General features: G+C 54.1%; 1 protein-coding gene across 1 annotated transcript; it reads left to right on the top strand.

The window, feature by feature from the left end:
• Positions 1–4,537: 4,537 nt before the first annotated feature.
• On the top strand, positions 4,538–19,076 carry PDYN (prodynorphin). Its single transcript, XM_015084171.3, has 3 exons — positions 4,538–4,968; positions 15,403–15,550; positions 16,859–19,076. The coding sequence occupies exons 2-3, from the start codon at positions 15,422–15,424 to the stop codon at positions 17,498–17,500; spliced, it is 771 nt and encodes a 256-aa protein (XP_014939657.2). The 5' UTR covers positions 4,538–4,968; positions 15,403–15,421; the 3' UTR covers positions 17,501–19,076.
• Positions 19,077–19,617: the final 541 nt, after the last annotated feature.

Raw genomic sequence — 19,617 nt, 5'->3', positions numbered from 1 at the left:
TCTGTTCCACTTTCTGTCTCTGCGAGCTTGCCCGCTTACAGAAGCACTGAGCTGGGCACAGGTCAGGTCCCGCAAGAAAGGAGTGTGGATCTTATCCCAAGTGGGATGGAAACCACTGGAGTGTTTTAAACAGGGGTGTAGCACAATCGGGGTTATGGTTTTTTTTTTAACTTTTTAATGTTTATTTATTATTGAGAGACAGAGAGATAGAGAGACAGACCGTGAGCAGGAGAGGGGTAGAGAGGGGGAGACACGGAATCCGAAGCAGGCTCCAGGCTCCGAGCTGTCAGCACAGAGCCCGATGCAGGGCTCGAACCCATGAACTGTGAGATCATGACCTGAGCCGAAGTCGACGCCAAACTGACTGAGCCACCTGGGTGCCCCAGGGGTTACGGTTTTAAAAGAATCTCTCTGGCTGCAGAGGAACCGGTAATAGGTGGGGGTGAGAGTGGAAGCAGGACCCAGGGGGACAAGTGGTGGGGGCCAGGCCAGGGCGACAGAGCCTTGGGCAGTGAAGGCCTCTGATGGGTGGGATGTGGGGCGAGAGAAAGAGGGGAGTCAAGCAGAAGTCCTCTCCAAGATGGCACCCTCCTCAACTCTCCTTGCCTCTTGGCCTTTGCCTGGGCCATTCTCTCTGCCTGGATGTCCTCTCCTCCCCTCTGCCTGGACAGCTCCCACTTGTGATGAGTTCTCGCTTAGCTCTCCCCCCATCCTCCAGGAAATCTTCCGTGACTCCCCTCCTCCCCCCACCCTGCCCCTGGCTGGGTTGGGAGCCCCTCTTCTGTGTTCCCACGGAATTTCAGGTCTCCTCCCAGCCCGGAACGTGTCATGCTGCTGGGCACTGCCTGTCCCTGCGTCGCCCCCCAACCTGGACCATGAGCGCAAGAGACAAAGTTAGGTGTGGCACATTTCACCCCCAGGGCCAAGCACAGAATGGCACACTGTGACATTTCAATATGAGAGTAGGAGAGGGAGGCAGAGGGAGAGAGTGAGAGACAGACAGAGATGGAGTACTGGGACCCTTCAAGCACAGCTGCTGACTTTCCGGTCTCTGTTCCCGTGGCAGCCACACGCAGCCATGGTCACCACGCCCGCAATTCACTGCAGCATGAGAGTGATCCAGGAGATCAGAAGCCAGCTGGAGACGGGGACCTCATTCCACCCAAACGCTCCGGACGGATCCGTGTCAGCGGCTCCTACGTTCCCAGCGCAACAGGGGAAGAGAGAAAACACACAGAGCTTTGAGATGAGACAGAGCCGGGGCGGAGAGAAGCTGGGACACCGTACGACTCGTGCTTGGGGCCCAAACCTGGGACCCGCCGGCCTGGTTTCAGGCTGGGCCCAACCCTTTTTCTCCCTGCCAGTGACTTATAACCTTCTCCCAGCCTCTGCTCCTTACCTGTAAAGTGGGGGTAGGAATTGCATCCAATTGCAGGCTTGTTGGGAAAATCAAGCGTGTTAATAACTGAATGGTTTCCAACAGGGCCTGGCGTGGAGGGAGGCCTTGAGAAATGCTGGCTTTATTTGTTCACTTTTCTGCCCTCTGCCAAGTTCTTCCTTGTTCCTACCTAACAGGATGATTCAAGGGCTGGTTGTTTCAAATATTGCCTTCCCTTCAGTGTTTGCTCTTGGCCCACTTCGAGATCTGAGTTGGAGCCTCGTCACGCGGGGAGGAACATGGTGGGGCTTTGGAATGAGTCCCGACACCTGCATGGAACTAGTCTGGCTGTCTTCAGATGACTCAGGAGCCCAGGGGGGCGAGGGACCCAACAACCGCCACGCAGTGAGTAAGGAGGAGCATCAGGGTTCCAGGTAACCGATTCCATGGGTTTCCTGTCCCACCCGCTGCTGCCCATGACCCTGACGTGACCCTGAGCACCACTGAGCCGGGGAGAGGGCTGAGCTTTACGACAAGCTTCTCTAGAACCGAGGGAGAAAGCTGTTCCTGGCCTCGTCCTGCATGTGTGCGTAAAGGATGCTCCAGAAGGAAAGGCAAGGCAAATGAACAAAACCATTTGTTTCTGGGGCTGACAAGAGGCTCCAGGAGTGAAAGATGCTAAACACCGATGGCATAAAGCGGGGTTCTCGCAGGGTCTCTACCCTGGCTGCCCTTACTCCTCTCGAGGATCAGCAATGGTCAAGAGAGTCACCTACTCCTCTCGTCCGGTGCCCGCTGGCCTCCAGGAATGGGAGCCGTTGTACCCCATATCGGAGAGCCTTTCTCTATGCCAAGGTTTTTACCAAGAGCTTCTAGAGGTAGGGGTGGGGAGGACGACCGGGTATGGATTTGGCCTTGTAGATGAGGACGTAGCTGCAGCTCCAGGCTCCCAGATTCCCAGGGTGGCAGTGAGCAGACTCCACCCAGTCCTCTGGGTCCCCAGGCAGAAGCCAGCCTGAGATGCGGCCAAACACTCACAGAGCCTGGGCCACGGCCATCAGATGCTGGGGACGGGGGCTTCCACACTGGCACCTGAAGTCCTTTGCACCTGCCTGTGGGATCCCACATGCTGCCTGGGAAAAGGGACAAGGAAGAGAAGAAAGGCAAATTCGGATCCTGAAGAGCCCTCTCCGGAAGGGAGGAGGTAGACCTCAGCTTGAGGCTGGAGGGGCGTGTGCGGGGGCTGAGCTCTGGGGGCGCGAGGCAGTGGGCTCAACTCCTCCTCCCTCCCTGTGTGGCCGGGTTGTCCCCGAACTCCAGCGGCCTTATGGGTTTGAGGATGCATTGCGATATCCGTGCCACACGTCTGCTCGTTGTGAGGATACGACGCCACACGAGGAAGCGCGTGGAACATAGCAGGTGCCCGGCAAAGGGCTCCTGCCATCTTCCTCCTTGAAATGAATCAGGCGCAGGGAGAGGACAGCGCCCCAGGAAACATGGGTGCGGCAGAGCGGGAACCACGTGATCAGTCACAAGGACAGATGGTGGTGGAGGACTCATTAAGTGTCTGCTGCGTTAGGTGATGTTGCCCACATCCTCTGTCTCACCTCCCCCCTCCCCGGAGCCCGATGAGTTTGTTACAGTTATGTCCCCATTTTACGGATAAGCAAACTGAAGCTGAAGGTGGAAAGTTGTCTCAGTTCTCTCCGCTGGTTGAGCTGGCAGAGCTGGGGATCAAACCCACATCCTCAATACTCCCAGGCGCAGCCCTGTCTTATGTTGTAAGGGTGGAGAGACGGTCCCCGAGAAAGGCAGCCCTGGACCCCCACCCCTCCAGGCGGGCAGATGCAAGGCTTCTCTCCCAGGAGGGCTGAGTTGGGGGGGAGCAGGGGACTCTGGGGTCTGACAAGCCCGCATCTGGACCCTCCCGGTAGCTGGATGACTTAACCTGCTTTACGTCTTTGGGTACGTTCCTCAGCTCTGGGACCTGTCTTTCCTCACCCGCAGGACGGGAATCATATTCGCTACCTGGCCAGGTGGTGAGGACAACTTTGGTTGACGGCCTGGTACAGCGTCAGCGCCCGGGGCGCGGGCAGTCCCCGCCAGATTTCTGCGACAATTGTGCCTCCCACCATAAACTCCGTGTCTGCTGTTGACTGAGGAGAGAACATGTTCTCCTCCAAACTCAGTCCCCGCCCCTCCCCCGGCCGCCCTCCCCCTCCCCCCCCCCCATGTTCTGGAAGGTATTCGTAGCCACGAGGGTGCAGCCTTCAAGCTGCTGCTGGCACAGGACGAGGGCTCACATGAGGTGGGGATGCCCCCCACCCGGAGTGCAGGCAAAGGCACATCGCAGCCCATATTTTGAGGGGGATTTCGTGATCTTCATTTTGTGTTGCTATCGGAGGAAAGTAAACTGTGGCTCCTGGCTGCCGGGGAAGGGGCTGAGCTCCTGCCAGGGCTGCTGGCGGCTGGCGCCGGCCCAGGCCCGCACCCGTGTCGACTGCGGGTGCAGGCAAGGGCACACACAACGTTCCAGCACACGCATGACCGGCCGCACACGGAGGTGCCCGGGCGCTCAGCGCAGGGCGATGCATGGCGGCCGGCTCCGTCCACCTTCCCCTCCTCGGCACTTGCCCTGTCTGGGGACCCTGCCTCTTCTGTTGTCTCCAGATGGCTGTGGGGCCTGCGCCTGTCCTCCGTCCTGGTTTCCTCATCTCTCTTCCTCTGGCTCTCCCTCCGTTTCCCCTGGTGTCTCTGGGTAGCCCCGGTCTCTGACACGCCGTTGTCTCTCCGATTTTCTGACTCTTTCCTCCCCTGCTTTGTCTGTATCACGCCCGACCTGTCTGCTGACACTCTCTTTCTCTTTCTGATTCTCTCTGAATCCTGTTTCCCTGCTTCTCCAACTCTCTCTCTGTCCCCATCTGTCTCCATATCTGTCTGATTCCCTCTCTCTGTCTCCATATCTGTCCGACTCTATCTCTTTCTGTGTCTCCATCTGTCTCTGTATCTCTCTGCCTGCCTGTCTCTGACTCTCTGGGACTCTCTTTTCCCAACTCTTTCTGTCTCTGTCCTTCCTACCTCTCTCTCTTTCTCTCTCTCTCTCTCTCTCTCTCTCCCTCTTTTTTTTTTTTTTTTTTTTTTTTCCGTGACACTCTCCTGGAAACGCATCAAAGACTGAAGTGGCCGGATTTCAAGTGACAAACAGCACTACACCCAGGATCCAGCCCCCTCCCTGCACGGCTGCTTCCTCCTCCACATCCCCTGTCACGAAGAGAAGCCTATTGTGTCGGGCCCAGGGAGTTCGAGTTGAAGGGCCCGGGGGTCTGCGCCTCTGACTGCTCTGAGCTACTTCCCCATTGGCTCCCAGCAGCCTGTGCTGAGCAAGGGCTGAGCGACAGGAGGAGGCTCTAGTCCATAAAAGGGGGGGCGAGGCACCAGAACTGCCATTCTGAGGGGCTTTGGTGGTGCTCACAGCCGCCTCTTTGGCACCTCCTTCCCAGCCAGAGTCAGGGAGACCCTTGAGCCACCTGCCACCACCCTCCGTCCGACCTGCTCGGCCAGAAGCTGCCCAGGAACGAAGAAGAACACAGGTAATATCCACAGGGGCAATGGAACCTCTCTTTTGATTGTATTTGTTTTTCCCCGTCCTCCGGATCTGGGGGCTGCAGGAGCTCGGGCTGGGGGATTTCAGCTCTGGGTCTGATAATCTGGCAAATATGGTTACAGTTACGAGGCTAGTTTACAAACGCCAGATCAATTAGCGGGAGACAGACGGTTCTTTGGAATTTCCCTCTCGGTACAGCCCCGGCTTGCACAGGTGGGTACTCCTCTCCCAAGAGGACCACCCCTCGGTTTCAGCTCCAAGGTCGTCTTCTTCCCCAGCAGTCTGCACGCATGGTACCCAGGTGAGAACGGGAGGCCCTGGGTGGAAGAAGTGAGTTTAGCCACTCGGGGCGGTTTTAAAGGTCAGTGATTCTCACCGGACGTAGAGAACAAGGTCTGGGGGACGTTAATGAGATTCAGGGCTCTGGCATTTACCAAGTAGAATGTACATCAGTGTACAACCAAGTTCAGCCTTTTCATTCTTTTTTGGATCGTGTTTAATTGCTGACAGGGTGCCGGCTTGAGTGTTTCCTTGGGCGTGATTTCACGCAAAAATGAAGTTGGGGCTTATTTCGTTGGGAGGAAATGGGGAAAGAGAGTGACAGCATGCCAGGGGACTCAGGCTGAGCAGGATTTTTCTTGTGGGTTTTACTTGGAAAGGACTTGTTGCTTTCATGTAAATTACAGCAGGGAAGTCGGGCAGGGAGGAAAGAAAGCTCAGATGGCAAGCCATTTGCTCCCTGGTAAAGATATCCATGTTCAAAGAAAGTATTACAGAATCCCAAAGTTTGACTCCAGCAAAACAGGCTGATGAGTTTCGGAGGAAAGAAAAAAGGAGGAAAAAAAAAAAAAAAGCCCGGTGACGACATAAAGGTTGAATAGTAAATTCTGCGACCTTGTACTTTTTCCCCCCCGGTGTCTTTTATCTAGAATCTCTCCAAGCTTTACAAACATTCCTTAATTAAGTCTCCAACCTTCCCAGGGGAAACATGCTCTTCAGGTTATTGGATCTGATTTCAGTTCCCTTCCCACAGACTGCAGATCTTCATTTGGTAAAATATACAAGTCTTTCTCCTTTGACAGGCATTCCAGGCAAGATCCGTTGCAAATTTCAGAATGTCAGTCCTCTTCGCCCCGCCCCCCCAACCCCCTGCCTCCCCCTCCCACAGCTACCTCTTCCCTCTCTTCTCCCCTTTCTTTCTCCCCTCTATCCCACCCCACCTTGCCTTTTGTTCTATTTTTGCAGGTCATTTATCTCCAGGCTTTGAGATGTGTGTGGGGGAGCTGTTGCAGCAGCCCAGGGGGGGCGGAGCTGAGCTGCCCTGGGGGAGGTTTGCGTTTGCTGCCGGGCTCTCAAGCCCGCTGCTTTGCCCCAGATGAGCTAGAGGTGTGATGGGGGGCAGGCAGATCCTGTGTCTCAGCTGCCAGCTGGGAGCGGGGATGTCGGGGATGTTGCAGTGCTTCCTCGGGAACCCAGCATGCTTTAGCAAGAGCGGGCACAGGGACTGGCTCCGGGGCTGTTTGAGAAATTTGCAATCGCCATAAAGCAAATGGAAAGGGGTTAGGGTCTTGAGATAACTCCCGGGAGCCACGAACGTTCCATGTATTATCTAAATGAGTGTCCCACAGATCTGGGTTCAAATCCCAGAGCCCATCCGTCATTTGCTGTGTGATTTGGGGACGATAGCTGAGTGTTCATTTCCTCATCTCCGCAGTAAGGACGGTACTGTTGGCCTCCTAAGGTTATTGTGAGACTCCCAAAGGATGCTGGCATTCAGTAGGTACTCAATAAATGCTAGCGTTGACTGCTCACGTTCTCCCTGTCCACCCTGGCAATGTGTTATAATATCCTTCATCATCCACTCCATGGAGCCGTGTGCTATGTCCGGGAAGGATGCCTAACGTCTGGTTATTTCAGTTTGTGGGGCTGGCACTCTCCTCCCCTCCTCACCCCATAATCTCCACACCAACAGAAGCCCATCTCTTCGTCCGTCTCCTCGGGATCATGAAGTCTCTTCCCCATCGATCCTCCCGGGCCCCCCTTCCCACTGCCTACCTCCTTGGGCCATTCTTGCACAATTGTTGTATTTATTAGATGTCTTCCATCATTCTAAGCAGGATCAATAGTCGGTGGTTTGATTTCGACGCGTGTCTGAGAAAGCACAGGCAACTAGCTGACTTCTCTCACCATTTTCGCTCATCTCGGCCCATCTCGCTGCGTCTGACAAAGGGCTAAAAGGATCTCACCGAGGCTGGGCGGCCGGCTGAGCCCGGCCATTGAGGGCAGGCAGTAAATATTTCTGGGGACACCCAGTAAGCCCAGGATCAGGCCCTGGAAACAGAGAGGTGTCCCGGGTCCTTTGATGTCGGGCCTCATTAATCTTCCCCAGCCCAGGTCCAGACTCGTGCTCCTGGCAGAAGGGTAAAGAGCCCGGTCCACGAGGCACAGGAACGTTCTGGAGGCTTCTCCCTGAGGCCATCCGGCTGTCCCACCGGCATGAGTGGGAGGCTGCATGCGGCAGGCACATTCATCGTGTTTGTCCACCGTCCTTTGGCTCTTTGACCTGTTACTGGACAGTTCAGTTTAAGCCGAGAAGGGTTTACTGAGCAGTTACTACGTGGCTGGGTCTCTGGTCCACTGACAGGAGGAGGGATTGATATTTGTGACTCACACGGTAGGTCAAGGCCCTGAATCCAAGTCTCTCTGTCCCTTCTTCCTTCCTTCCTTCTCCTTTCTCCCCTCCTCTGCTCCTTCTTGTCCCTTCTCCCTCTGGTTCCCAGCACCTCTTCCAGCTCTGTTGGGTTTCCATCATCTCTCTGCTTCTCTGGTGTCTTTATCAATTTCTCTGTGCGTGCAAGAGTCTCTGCCACTCTTATGGGCACACGCGTGTCTCTCTATGTGCATGTCTGTCTCTGTCTCCCTCTCTGTCTCTGTCTTTCTGTCTCTCTTTCTTTCTTCATCTCTTCATCTCCACCCCTCCCTGGCCCATCTTCCTTGGCCTTTCTCCCCGTCCCTTCATTGCGTCAAAGAACAAAGGGTGAAGGTTTCATGTGACTCCTGCTCTTAAAAATCGTTCTTCTAAGGGGCGCCTGGGTGGCTCAGTCAGTCGCGCGTCTGACTCTGGATTTCCACTCAGGTCATGATCTCACGGTTCGTGAGTTCGAGCCCCGAGTCTAGCTCTGCACTGACTGCCATCGTGGAGCCTGCTTGGGATCCTCTCTCTCCCTCCCTCTCTCTCTCTACCCCTCCCTTGCTCATGCTCTCTCTCTCTCTCAAAATAAATAAACAAAAGCTTAAAACACATGTAAAAAAAATCATTCTTTTATAAACGAGGTTAATAATCCCACCATGACCCCTGAGTGCAGGTTCGTGCTTCTCTCTGGTCCCTGAACCGCAAATGGCCCAAGAGAGGCTCTGCACTTTGAGTCTTGCTGGACTCCACGGTGGGTTCACTTTCCCTCCGGAATCCGAGCCCCTCACCGCCAGCCAGGTGATAATCCATCCCTTGTTAATGACCCTAAAAGCCTCACGGGGACAGCGGCCCTCACTTCCCAGGGTCTCCCCTTGCCAGCCCCTGGGGACCCGTAAAGGTGAACTTTGTGGTTTGGGGTGGGCTAACACTCCAGAAGACTGTCTCATCTTCAGGAATGTGGGGGGCTCCGTGGGAGGGTCTGATGGACACTTAACGTGACCCCGTACCTCGGGAACGGTTTGTAGGACGAGCTGCAGGCTGACTTTTTAAACCTGCTTCTTCTATGTCCTTGCCTCTCGGCCCTGACCTGGTGATCTTGCCTCTCTGAGACTCTGTGTGCCCATCTGGAAAATGGAGCTGATCGTGCCAAGCCTACTGGAGTCTCCTGAGGGTGAACGTGCAGTCACGGAACTGACGTGCATAGCAGGGAGCCGGGTCCCGTAGTGGTGCCTTCACCAGGGATGCTATGGGCTCAGAGAATCCCAGCTACGCCACGCAGGTGCTCGGGACCCTGGGGCGCTTTGTCACTTGGTCCTCCTCGCTCTCCCCACCCGGAACCCGAGCCTGTAACAGTAGCACCTGTCCCGCTAGAGGCCAGGGGAGGCCAGGGGCCCGGCACAGGGAGGCAGTGCAGTGGGCTGTGGGAGGGTCATTGAAAGCCTCAATGCGAGTCAGTGCGAGTCACGGCCCGGGTGTGGGAGGCCCCAGCTCTGTCTCCGCTTCCCTCCTGACTCATGATGTGACCTTAAACAAGTGACTTCATTCCTACCTTTTCCCATTTCCTCTTCTATCAAATAGGGATAATCATATGCAATAAAGTGCTGGGAGAGATAATTGCAATGTTAAATCAAGCCATTATTATTCCATGCTGGCTTTTTAATGCTTGCTGCTCCTCTGAGCCCTCTGACTACAATATAGAAATATTGCCAAGAGGAGATGAGAGGGCGGGCAGGCAGTCCCTTCCCTTTCAAGAACTCTGGGCCCTGGGTAGGAAAGGGGACTACAGCGTGCTGGCCCTTTAAGTGATGCCCTCTGGGCAGCCCTCCTGAGGGACAGGGGGTGACATGGCCCATTTATAGACCAGAAGTGAGAAGCCCAGGCTCGGGGAGGAGAGCGATCCCTCTCCGATTTTTCCCAGGAAAGTCAGCTTCCAGATGACGAGAATAATCCGAATTAGAAAATGGTTATGTAATTGATGAAAGCAGGGGTCAGCACGGCTTGTCCGTAAAAGACCAACTAGTATATGTTTTTGGCCTCTGGGCTGTGCGGTCCCCGTTTCAACAGTCCGCTGTGCTTTGTAGCACGAAAGCAGCTGTGGACCACGGTGAGCAGTTGGGGTGGGGGCTGTGTTCGTTCTCGGGGTTCTCCAGAGAAGCGGGATGTGTACATATTGAGAAAGAGATTTAGTAGAAGGAATTGGATCATGGGATTGTGGAGGCTGGTGGGTCCAAAATTTCCTTTTCTGCCGGGGGAGAATCACTTCTCCTCCCCACTGGCCCCTGCGTCCCTCACTGGGCTGTCACAAAGCCCACGAGCCAGTGGCCGAGGAAATGTTTTATAGCCCTGCAAGGGAAGAGGGTTTTCCCTTGGGAGGGCTGTGAGGACCCCGCGCCCCCCCCACCCCACCCCCGGCCCACCCAGTCCGTGAAGGAGGCCCCTCCTTCCCCCTGGGCCATGCACACTCTCCACTGACGTCTATGCACCTGATACTCCCCCCCCCCCCCCTCCCCGGCTCACCAAGCGGGCTCGCTGCCTTGTCTTACCCCGGGAGCATATCTTTTTCTCCTCAGCTCCTTCGGATCAGGCCTGACTCACAGGCAGGGCTACTAATCTGATGCATGACTTCAAGCACAGCCCCAGAGCAAAGGTGAAATGCGCTCCCTCAGGACCCATCTGATGTGACGCGATCCTTTGTTTAGCCAACGAAAAGGAAGGACATCAGATTCCTCAGGAAAATCCGCAGGGCTGATGTGTCTTTATTAGAGTCGCCTTTTAACCCCGAGAGATCTGGACAGAAGCCTGACTCCCACTTGCAGGCCAAGCGAACGTGGCCAACCTCTCCTCCCCCCCAGCCTCGGTCTCCTCCTCTGTACAAAGGGTACAGAGACACTCACCGTGCACCACCCCCTCCCCGGCTGTGGTGACGATTAGAATCACGTGTCTAACGGTAACGCACAGCCTGGCACCTAGTAGGCTCTTGAGATGTGGTGGCACTGTTATTGGACTGGTGTTACCAGGAACAAGGAGCACTCAGCCCTGCCTGGCACACAGTAGGTCCTCCATATGGCAGTTGATTCGTTCACCAACTTTTTTTTTTTGGAATTTCAACTGCGTTCCAGGACTTTTTGCCGTCTTCTTTTCGCGCCTCCTGTAGCCCAAGAGTCGAACGGGGCCCCAGCCTCTGCTATGAAGCCCATCATAATATCACTGTGTGCCAGGTACCCCCCCCCCCCAGGTGCCCTGTGCGTGATCTCTTATTCGATTCCTCCCACCCCCTAAAGCATTATCGTTAGCCCCATGATGGGGCTGAGGAAACGGAGACCCAGCAACGTCAAGTAAGTTCCCCCATCTGGTGGTAAGTGGCAGGCCGGGATTTGAATCCACATAAACTAAGCACTCGGTGACCCCGCTTCGGGGCCAGGAAGGAATTGGAGACGCCTTCCTCTTTTCTCTCCAGCTGCACCCGTCTGGCCCCAGGCTGCCTCTCGTGGTTGTTAAGAGAAGGCAGTTCAGGGCCGGCAGACTCAACTATCCAGCTCTGCTCAGCAGTGGAGATAAGGGAAGCTGCTGGGTGGGGACAGTGGTGACCAGGCTGCATGTGTCCCTTGGGGCGACTGTTGCCATACTGTAATGCAGGCCCGATGTCTCCAGGACTTCTGATTTTTTAAGGTAAGGTGGAAATTACGACTTTGAAGTGTAAAAGTTTCCCAATTTAAAAATGTTGGCAAGAGAGTTTAAAAAAAGAAAAGAAAAGAAAAGAAAAGAAAAGAAAAGAAAAGAAAAAAGAAAAGAAAATCCCGGTGCAAAGTCAAAATACCCAGTGCCCATTTTACTGAGTTTGTCCTACAGGCAGTCACTCTGAAGTGTCTGGACGTTTGCAGGGCTTGGGTTAGGGTTGGTTAGGGTCAGGGTTAGGGTTGGTTAGGGTTAGGGTTAGGGGTTAGGGTTAGGGTTGCTGGCTGGATAGGAGGACGCCAGAGGTCTCAGCCCTCCCCCACCCTGCCTGACCTCCTTCCCTGCTCTGACCCTTCCTGGGTAGCCCTCTGTTCTATCTTCCATGCCATCAAATTCTCTCTCCAATTTCTTCCTGGGAGGCCCTCTGCGGCCACAAAGCCATGGCTCTAATGGTGGAGTGTGGGGGCCTGGGGTGATTTAGGTTTTCTCGGAAGCCAAGGCCTCCTAGGCCATGCCCTTCCCTGGGTCAAGCAGCCCCTCCTCAGATCATTGCTTTGAGCAAGTGAGGGAAAAATTCAAAGCTTCAGAATAATGTCCCTAATGTTCAACCTGTGACCTGTTTCCTTCTGTCTCCTTCTGTCCGGGATCTCCCTCTTTTCGTGTCTCATGTCTGTCTGTAGTGTTAGTCTCTCTCCCTACGTCTCTCTATCTCCCTCTCCGTCTCTCTCTGGACCATTTTGCACTGTCTCCCTCCTTTTGCTCTCCCTCCTTCCCTCTTCCTATGTGAGGTTTTCTCTTACTTCCTCTTCCCTCCCCTCTCCTGGCTCCCTGGTTTCATTACCCTTTGCTGAATATCTATTGGCCTCATTGGTTTCAGACAATTGCAGACTCACTCCATGGCCTCCTTCTTGCCTTATGCCTCCTCGTCCACCTGGGCGTCCTTATCATCCTCCAATGCACCACACACCCTCACTGCAGGGACCTTTATCTACCGAGATAACGTGCCCTCCGGGTAGGAAACTCAGAAAGTGAGCAGCCATTATTTGATAGAGCCAGCATAGGTGACTGTGGGAGTTCACAGGAGGGGCCCAATCCAGACAGCCTTCCTGGAAGAGGCAACTGAGGTTGAATTTTGACGAACAAGAATTATCCGGTCAGAGGGAGATGGGAGTAGATGGGTGGGGCCAGACAGGCGTTCCAGGCAGAGGGAACTCCTTGGGGGAAGCTTGGAAGGTGGGGCCCATGGGGCACTCATTTGAGAATTGCAAGTGGTTCGAGCCAGACCCCCTGGATACAAATCCCAGCTTTCCCTCTTACTAGCTCTAGAATCTTGGCAGGGTTCTCAACTCAGTTTCCCTATCCGTGAAGAGGGCAAAACTGTACCCGCCCCAGACAGTCGCTGTGAGTAGAAAGGAGTTTTTTAGAATTCACGAGAATTGCTTGGAGCATCCTGAGTAGGTAACAACCATCTGATCAGCTAGAATTACTATTAAATATCAAGTTAGTGGATGAGAGGCAAGGTTGCCGACACTACCTCTGCCTGGGACAAAAAGGATCTCAAATAGGGCCTCCTACCTTGGCAGCCAAGCTGTGTGCGAAGCCTCTGGCCAGGAGTTAAGAATGTGCTGGATGGTCTCCTCCCCCGCAGGCAATTCGCTGCTGATCTCGTCACAGGCCAGCTCCGCCACCGGCCACCGCTGATACCAGAGAAAACACGAGCTGCCTGCTTCGCATCTGCACATAAAAGGCACAGCTCGCTCTCCTGGAACCCAATCCACTCAGCAGCCGGTAGAATGTGAGAGAACACGGAGGGCGGGCGGGAGAGGACCCAGGGAAGGACCCAGGTCCACTTTCCTGGGCTTTCTTCTCTGAGCTTCCTGGCTTAGGGGAGCAAACCTTGTTCAGCCTCAGGACGGTCCTCACCTTCAGTCGCTGTGTGACCTCAGGAGATCTACCAAGCCTCTCTGAGCACCAGTTTTCTCGTCTATAAAGTGGGGATGATGATACCCGCCTCTCACAGTTGGTGGGTGGACTGAAAACAACATGCAAGTTCAAAGGTCCTGTGCGTTGGGTCCTCTGGGTCTCATGGAGGTACCCACGGTAACGAGTTAAAGTTGTTCTCGAAATTGTAGTCCTGAAGGGCACACGAGTGGGGAGTCAAGCAGAACAGCCTTGCACCTTCACTGTTGGCCACAGGTCTTGGGTGATTCCCTGGACCGGAAGTGCCCACCTCACTGGGAAGGAGTAGATAGGATGACGGGCTTGAGGAGGGGTGGGGGGGCCTCCTGTGTGCCCTGAGGGGGAGACTCAGCTCTGGGCTGTAACACGGGGCTCTGGGACCGTGAGGGAGATACCCTCTAAATCCCCTGAGCAAACAGGGTCGTTTGCAGGCTTGGGAGACTTGGAGGAGGGAGGGAGGGAGGACAGCATCCCTGTGAACAGAGTGACAGGTGTCAGGCTATAAAGACCAGGCTGGGAAGAGCCTGGAGCCTCCTGCCCCAAGTGGGGTGTCTCAGGGGATCTCCCCATTTCCAGCTGGGAGAACGGTACTGTGCCCCCATTTGAATGGCTCTGAGTCTTGATATTTGGTTTCTAAGGAGTTAATTAGGAGAGGAAGGAACCGACTGAATTCGTATGCCTAGCGAGTGCCTGCTATGGGCGGGTCAGGGTCCCGGTGCAGGGACTGTGACAGGTAGCGCCTGTGCCTGTAAGGAGCTAACGCTCCAGTGGGGGAGACGAGGATCACCGACAGGGAACAAACACCTAATCGATAGGGCAGTAAGAGATGGTGAACGCCCCGATGCCAACAAAGCAGGGTGATGTGAGAGCGGCCCGGGAAGCCACATTAAACACAGGAGTCCGCAAATGCCTCCCTGGCGATTTGACATTTCGTTCATTTGATCACAAGGAGGAGCGAGCCTTGTTTAGATCTGGGCGAAGCGTATTGCAGAGGGAAGGACAGGAAGTGCAAAGACCCTGAGGCAGGAGCAAGCGTGGCACGTTTGAGGAACCCAGAGACGGAAACAGGACACCGCTCCTGCCTTCGCGGAGCCAAAGTCTGAAGAGACACATAGATAATTACCAAATATGGGATGTTTTGATGCAGGGGTGAATACAAAGCAGGAATATCCCATTGGGCCTCGGAGATCCGGAAAAGCTGCCCGGAGGAAGCGATATCTAATATAGGGCCTAAATGGCAGGTCACAGAAGAGGAGAGGAAGGGTTTTCCAGTAGAGGGAACAGCATATGCAAAGGCCCAGAGGTGGGACAGGGCCTGAAACATTGATTAGAGGAATGGCAAGTAGCTGGATGTGGTTACGGTGTAGGGATGGGATTGAGGGTGTTCCTGTCATTTAGGAAAAGGGCCAGGCCTGACCTAGGGTGACACATCTGATTGCTTAATTGTCACGCTGAGCAGTTCATTTCGGGGTGGGCAGGAGGGATCCAAGAAGGAACTAGAGGCCGGAAGGCCAGCGTGGAGAAGGTGGAGCTATGGCCAAGGTAAGAAGAGGTACTGGGGAGGAAAAGGCAAATTTCAGGGACCTTTCAAGGCAGAAAGGACTGGCCTGGGGACGCGCTGAAGAGTTGGGGACAAAGGCAGGTGATGGAGCCTCAGGGAATCCAGGAGAGCAGATACCAGGTGACTTCTGGCTTCGTGGGTGGGCAAAGTGGGTTTTGAAGGCCCACAGACCCAGGTCAAGTCCCAGCTTGTCCACTGCCTAGCTGTGCGGGCAGGTCCTTCGCCTTCCTGAGCCTCAACTTCCCCATCTGTCTGATGAAAACAGCACAACCCGCCTCAGGAGCCATTGGGCAGATTGAACGCGCATCTGTAGGAAAGCTACTCAGCAGGTACTCAGTACATTAATCCCCGTCCTTGACCCTTGGCCTGGGGCACCCACGGTGCCTCCTGAGGCCTCTATTTTCCTGACTGTGAAATGGGAACGAGACTGTTTGCCTTGCAGGGTCGGCCGCAGGGCTTGGCGAGATGGCTCAGGGACACGGACGCCGAGGAGGCACTCACGGCTTCATTTTCTTCTCTTTCTCCCCCTGCAGCAGGAAGAGCTGAGACGGGATGGCGTGGCAGGGGCTCGTGCTGGCTGCCTGCCTCCTCGTGCTCCCCTCTGCCACAGCAGACTGCCTGTCCCAGTGCTCCCTGTGTGCTGTGAAGACCCAGGATGGGTCCAAACCCGTCAACCCCCTGGTAGGTTTCAGGGTGCCTAGGTCCTACACCTGCGTGTGGAAGGGACCGTCTGCGTGTGGAGTTTGGGTGGCTGTGTGTCTGTCCTGTAGACTTGTCCTACCTGTGCGGGATGCGTCCTGCCCTGTGGTCAGTCTGGGCACCTGAACTCCATCCCCACCTCAGACTTCACCACCCCCTGGCTCGCTCAGGTCTGGGACTGACACTCAGGTTTCCAGGGAGTGTCATTATCGAGGAAGTGCTGGTTCTGGGAGTTTGCAGCCTGATGGTAACTTTTCAGGGCTGGGCTGACGGGCACATCCAAATCTAGCCACTCCTATGGAAGGAGCGCCTTCCCCAGCCACTGGTGGACAGGATCCAAGCCTCAGCCCCTCTCCTGGGTCTTAGCATCTCTTGGCCCATCCTTATTGGCTTTGCTTTGAATCAGACGCCCCCCATGTGTCTCTCCCTCGATGGCAGCCAGGTTAGAGTCAAGGTCCCAAAGGTGCGATGGACGGAGCACAGGCTTTGGTTCTGCCACGTTCTCATTCCGTGACTCTGGAAACTCCCTCTTTGAGCTTTAGCTTCCTCATCCGCAAAATGGGGCGATTCTGTGAGACAGTGACCCAAAGTGTCAAACACACGATTCTAGCAGCTCTTCACAGAGATGCACGCGGTGCGCTAGGTGCTGCCCACACAGGACCGCAGCAGGGCACAGTGGTTAAGCGTGAGGACCTGTGACATTTAGGCTTACTGGGTCCAGGTTCCAGAATCGTCCGGTGTTGTCATCATCGTCCTCATGATCACCATCGCGATCACATTTGAAGCCCCCCAGCACTCCTATGAAATGGATACGATTGTCCCCCCAGGTTTGATGAGCCCCCAGACCTCTCAGTGTGTTTTTTCTACCATCCCGCATTGCTTTGGTGCCTCTCTAGAAAGTGTTAAGAGCATCCTTCACACTGAGGAAAGGGTGGGAGAGGCAAGTGCTCCCTCTGGAGTGAGAAGTTGAGGAGGATGTGTGAGCACCACACGATGTTCTGGGAGGAACTTACTTCCGATGTTGGCATCGCCATTTGCAAGCCACGTGTCCTTGGGAAAGCTGTCTCACCTCTCCACGTCTCCTCTTCCACTCAGATGCAGGGTCACCTACCTCAGTGCACCTGGGAAGGGGGAGGGATTAAAGTGGGAAGCCTGAAGTTTAGGAAAGGCAGCTACTTTCGATTGTCTCAGGCATTGGACAAGGGACTGTCTGGGGCAAGGGGGGGGTGCATGTGGCTTGACAGTTGGATGGGGGCGACGTTACCACTGTGGTTTTTTGGGGATTTGCAGATTTGTTCCCTGGAATGCCAGGCCGCGCTGCTGCCTGCCGAGGAATGGGAGAGATGCCAAGGCCTTCTGTCTATTTTCATCCCCTTCACCTTCGGGCTCAATGGCAGAGAAGATTTGGAGGCCAAGTCCGCTTTGGAGGGGCCTTATAGTGAGCTGGCCAAGCGCTCTGGGCCCTTCACGAAGGAGCTGGAGGAAAACAGATTTCTTCTCCGCACCCCAACAGAGGAGAATGCTCTGAGCAGGAGCCTGGCGGAGAAGCTCAGGGGTCTCTCTGGCAGGCTGGGGGAGGGAGGGGAGTCTGAGCTGATGGGGGGCACCCAGCTGCATGATGATGCCATGGAGGCTAGGGCACTGGATTCCAATGAGGAGGACCCCAAGGAGCAAGTCAAACGCTATGGGGGCTTCTTACGCAAATACCCTAAGAGAAGCTCAGAGGTGGCTGGGGAGGGGGACCGGGATGGGGATAGGGTGGGCCACGAGGACCTGTACAAACGCTACGGGGGCTTCCTGAGGCGCATCCGTCCCAAGCTCAAATGGGACAACCAGAAGCGCTACGGGGGTTTTCTCAGGCGCCAGTTCAAGGTGGTAACTCGGTCTCAGGAAGATCCCAATGCCTACTCCGGAGAGATTCTTGATGGGTAAACCCCTCCCCATCGTGGAGTTGAGTCAGGAGCTTCCCCTGACACCCTTCCAGATTGGAGTACCCTCATTCATCCTACCTTGTACCCCCCAATCCCCATGCTCAGTTCAGCACTATCTGCAAAACATTCAAACCCAGCCTGCCTCTTTTCTGCCTGGGGTGCAGAGTTTGTCTGGAGTCAGCGGGGAGAAAGGATGGAGGTTCCCCTGTCCAGTAGACTCAGTGCTTGGCTCCAACCCTAGGCCTCTGAAATACCGCCAGCAGCGGCTTTTGATATTAATCCCTCCACCCCATTAATGTGCCCCCACCCCCACTCCGGTCCCAGGAATCCAGACTGACTTGTTCTTCATTCCTCTAGATAAATAACAAAACAAGGTAAACAAACAAATAGAAATCCTAACACTTTATCCCAAACCTTAAAGGACCTCCTTGTGCTCCCCACTTGGGAGACCGATGCTTTAGATAAAACGCTCAAAAACCGCATTTTATTGGAGCAGGAATGCCTGCACTGGAGAGTTCAGTCCTCCAGTGGGCAACTGTTTAGTTGTACTCTCTGTGTTCTCATTGATTCGAAACACACCTCTTGAGGAAACGAGTTCCTGGACTCCCGTCCATGTTGGTACCCTGGACAGCAACCAGCTCCTCACCGGAGAGGAAGGGCGCAAAAACCCCTTCCAAAATGGTAATGAGAGCAGTGCTCCTACTGAATACTTAAAAGATCACGGAGAGAGCGAGACAAACCAATTTGCTTTGTGTAACAAACTCAAAATGTGGACCAGTTCCCTCAGCCCTCATTAAACTAATTAAACAGATCGGTATCACACTCCTACCCCAGGATGAACTGAAGCTGAGTCAAGTCGATGAGGTTAAGCACAACCATGTTCTTCAGCAGCTGAATTGGCCGCCAAGAGTCTTAACCATCTGGCCAAACATATGCAATGGGCACTGGGTGAGGAAATCCAGAAGCAACAGCTAGAACGACAAAAAAGGACATATTCAACCCCTGGGATGATTCTTTCCTCTTCATGTCTCCGAATAAAACCAGAAAGGGGAATGAAATGATTAAGTGCTTGAGGCCAAATGAATTCCCTTGATTCAAATGAATCAGAGGCAGAGACCTCCCAATTCCTTGGTTTCAATCAAAGTCTCTCTCTTTCTCTCTGCTGCTTTTGGTCACTTATCCCCAGGCATTATGGTTTGGTTTGTGGGTCCAGGAGGCTGGGCTGGAAAGGAGAGGAAATAGTCACGAGTTCAGTTAATTTGTCTAAGATGCTACTGAGCACATACCTCTTTGCGTGCAACCCCCAGCTCTCTCATGATGTTCCGAAATGTATAGATTGTTTTAGGGTTACTTCGTGTGCTTTTAAAAAAATCCCACGTATGCAATTTACCTAGAATTTGCTTATTCCTTAGTAGGCCTGTGTTATTTCCTACTCTTCCGGTGCAATAAATAAAAGAAAGTTGGTAATGACTCAGAGTGTGTATGCGTGCGCCTCAGTCCCCAGAGCATGAAAAGACCATTTGCAGAAAAGAGTGCTGGGGAATGAAAAATACACACACACACACACACACACACACACACACTCATGTCAGAACACTAAGGGTAGGACAACAGAAAGAGCACAAACTTTAGAGTGTCATAGACCTAAATTTGAGATCTGTGTGATGTTGGCTAAGTTATTGGACCTCTCTGAGCCTTTGTTCCCTCTTCTGTAAAAGACCGACCTAACTCCTAGAGACTGTCTCCTGTGTTGGATTACCAAGGCAAGAGGGACAAATTTTCCTAAGACAAAGGTGCTGGTGATGAAGAACTCTCTAGAGAACGGATGGCATCATGTACTTTACTAAAATGACATGGTTTATTAAATGGCATTGAGGACTGGGTACCCAGGTAGCTCAGTCAGTTGAGTGTCTGACTCTTGATTTCAGCTCAGGTCATGATCTCACAGTTCATGGTTTGAGCCCCAGGTACGGTTCTGTGCTGACAGCACTGGAGCCTGCTTGGGATTCTCTGTCTCCCTATCTCTCTGCCCCTCCCCTGATCACTCTCTATCTCTCTCTCTCTCAAAATAAATAAATAAACAGTAAAAAAAAAATGGCCTTGAGGTATGAGGGGCCC

Source organism: Acinonyx jubatus, chromosome A3 (assembly GCF_027475565.1).
Source record: "Acinonyx jubatus isolate Ajub_Pintada_27869175 chromosome A3, VMU_Ajub_asm_v1.0, whole genome shotgun sequence".
Taxonomy (NCBI): Eukaryota; Metazoa; Chordata; class Mammalia; order Carnivora; family Felidae; genus Acinonyx; species Acinonyx jubatus.
Note: the sequence above shows the minus strand (reverse complement) of the source record. Positions and strands in the feature narration are given on the sequence as shown.

Coding starts and splice junctions, on each gene's coding strand:
- PDYN (XM_015084171.3), top strand. CDS start 15,422: ATGGCGTGGCAGGGGCTCGTGCTGGCTGCCTGCCTCCTCGTGCTCCCC. Junction 15,551..16,858: donor CCAAACCCGTCAACCCCCTG/GTAGGTTTCAGG, acceptor GGGGATTTGCAG/ATTTGTTCCCTGGAATGCCA.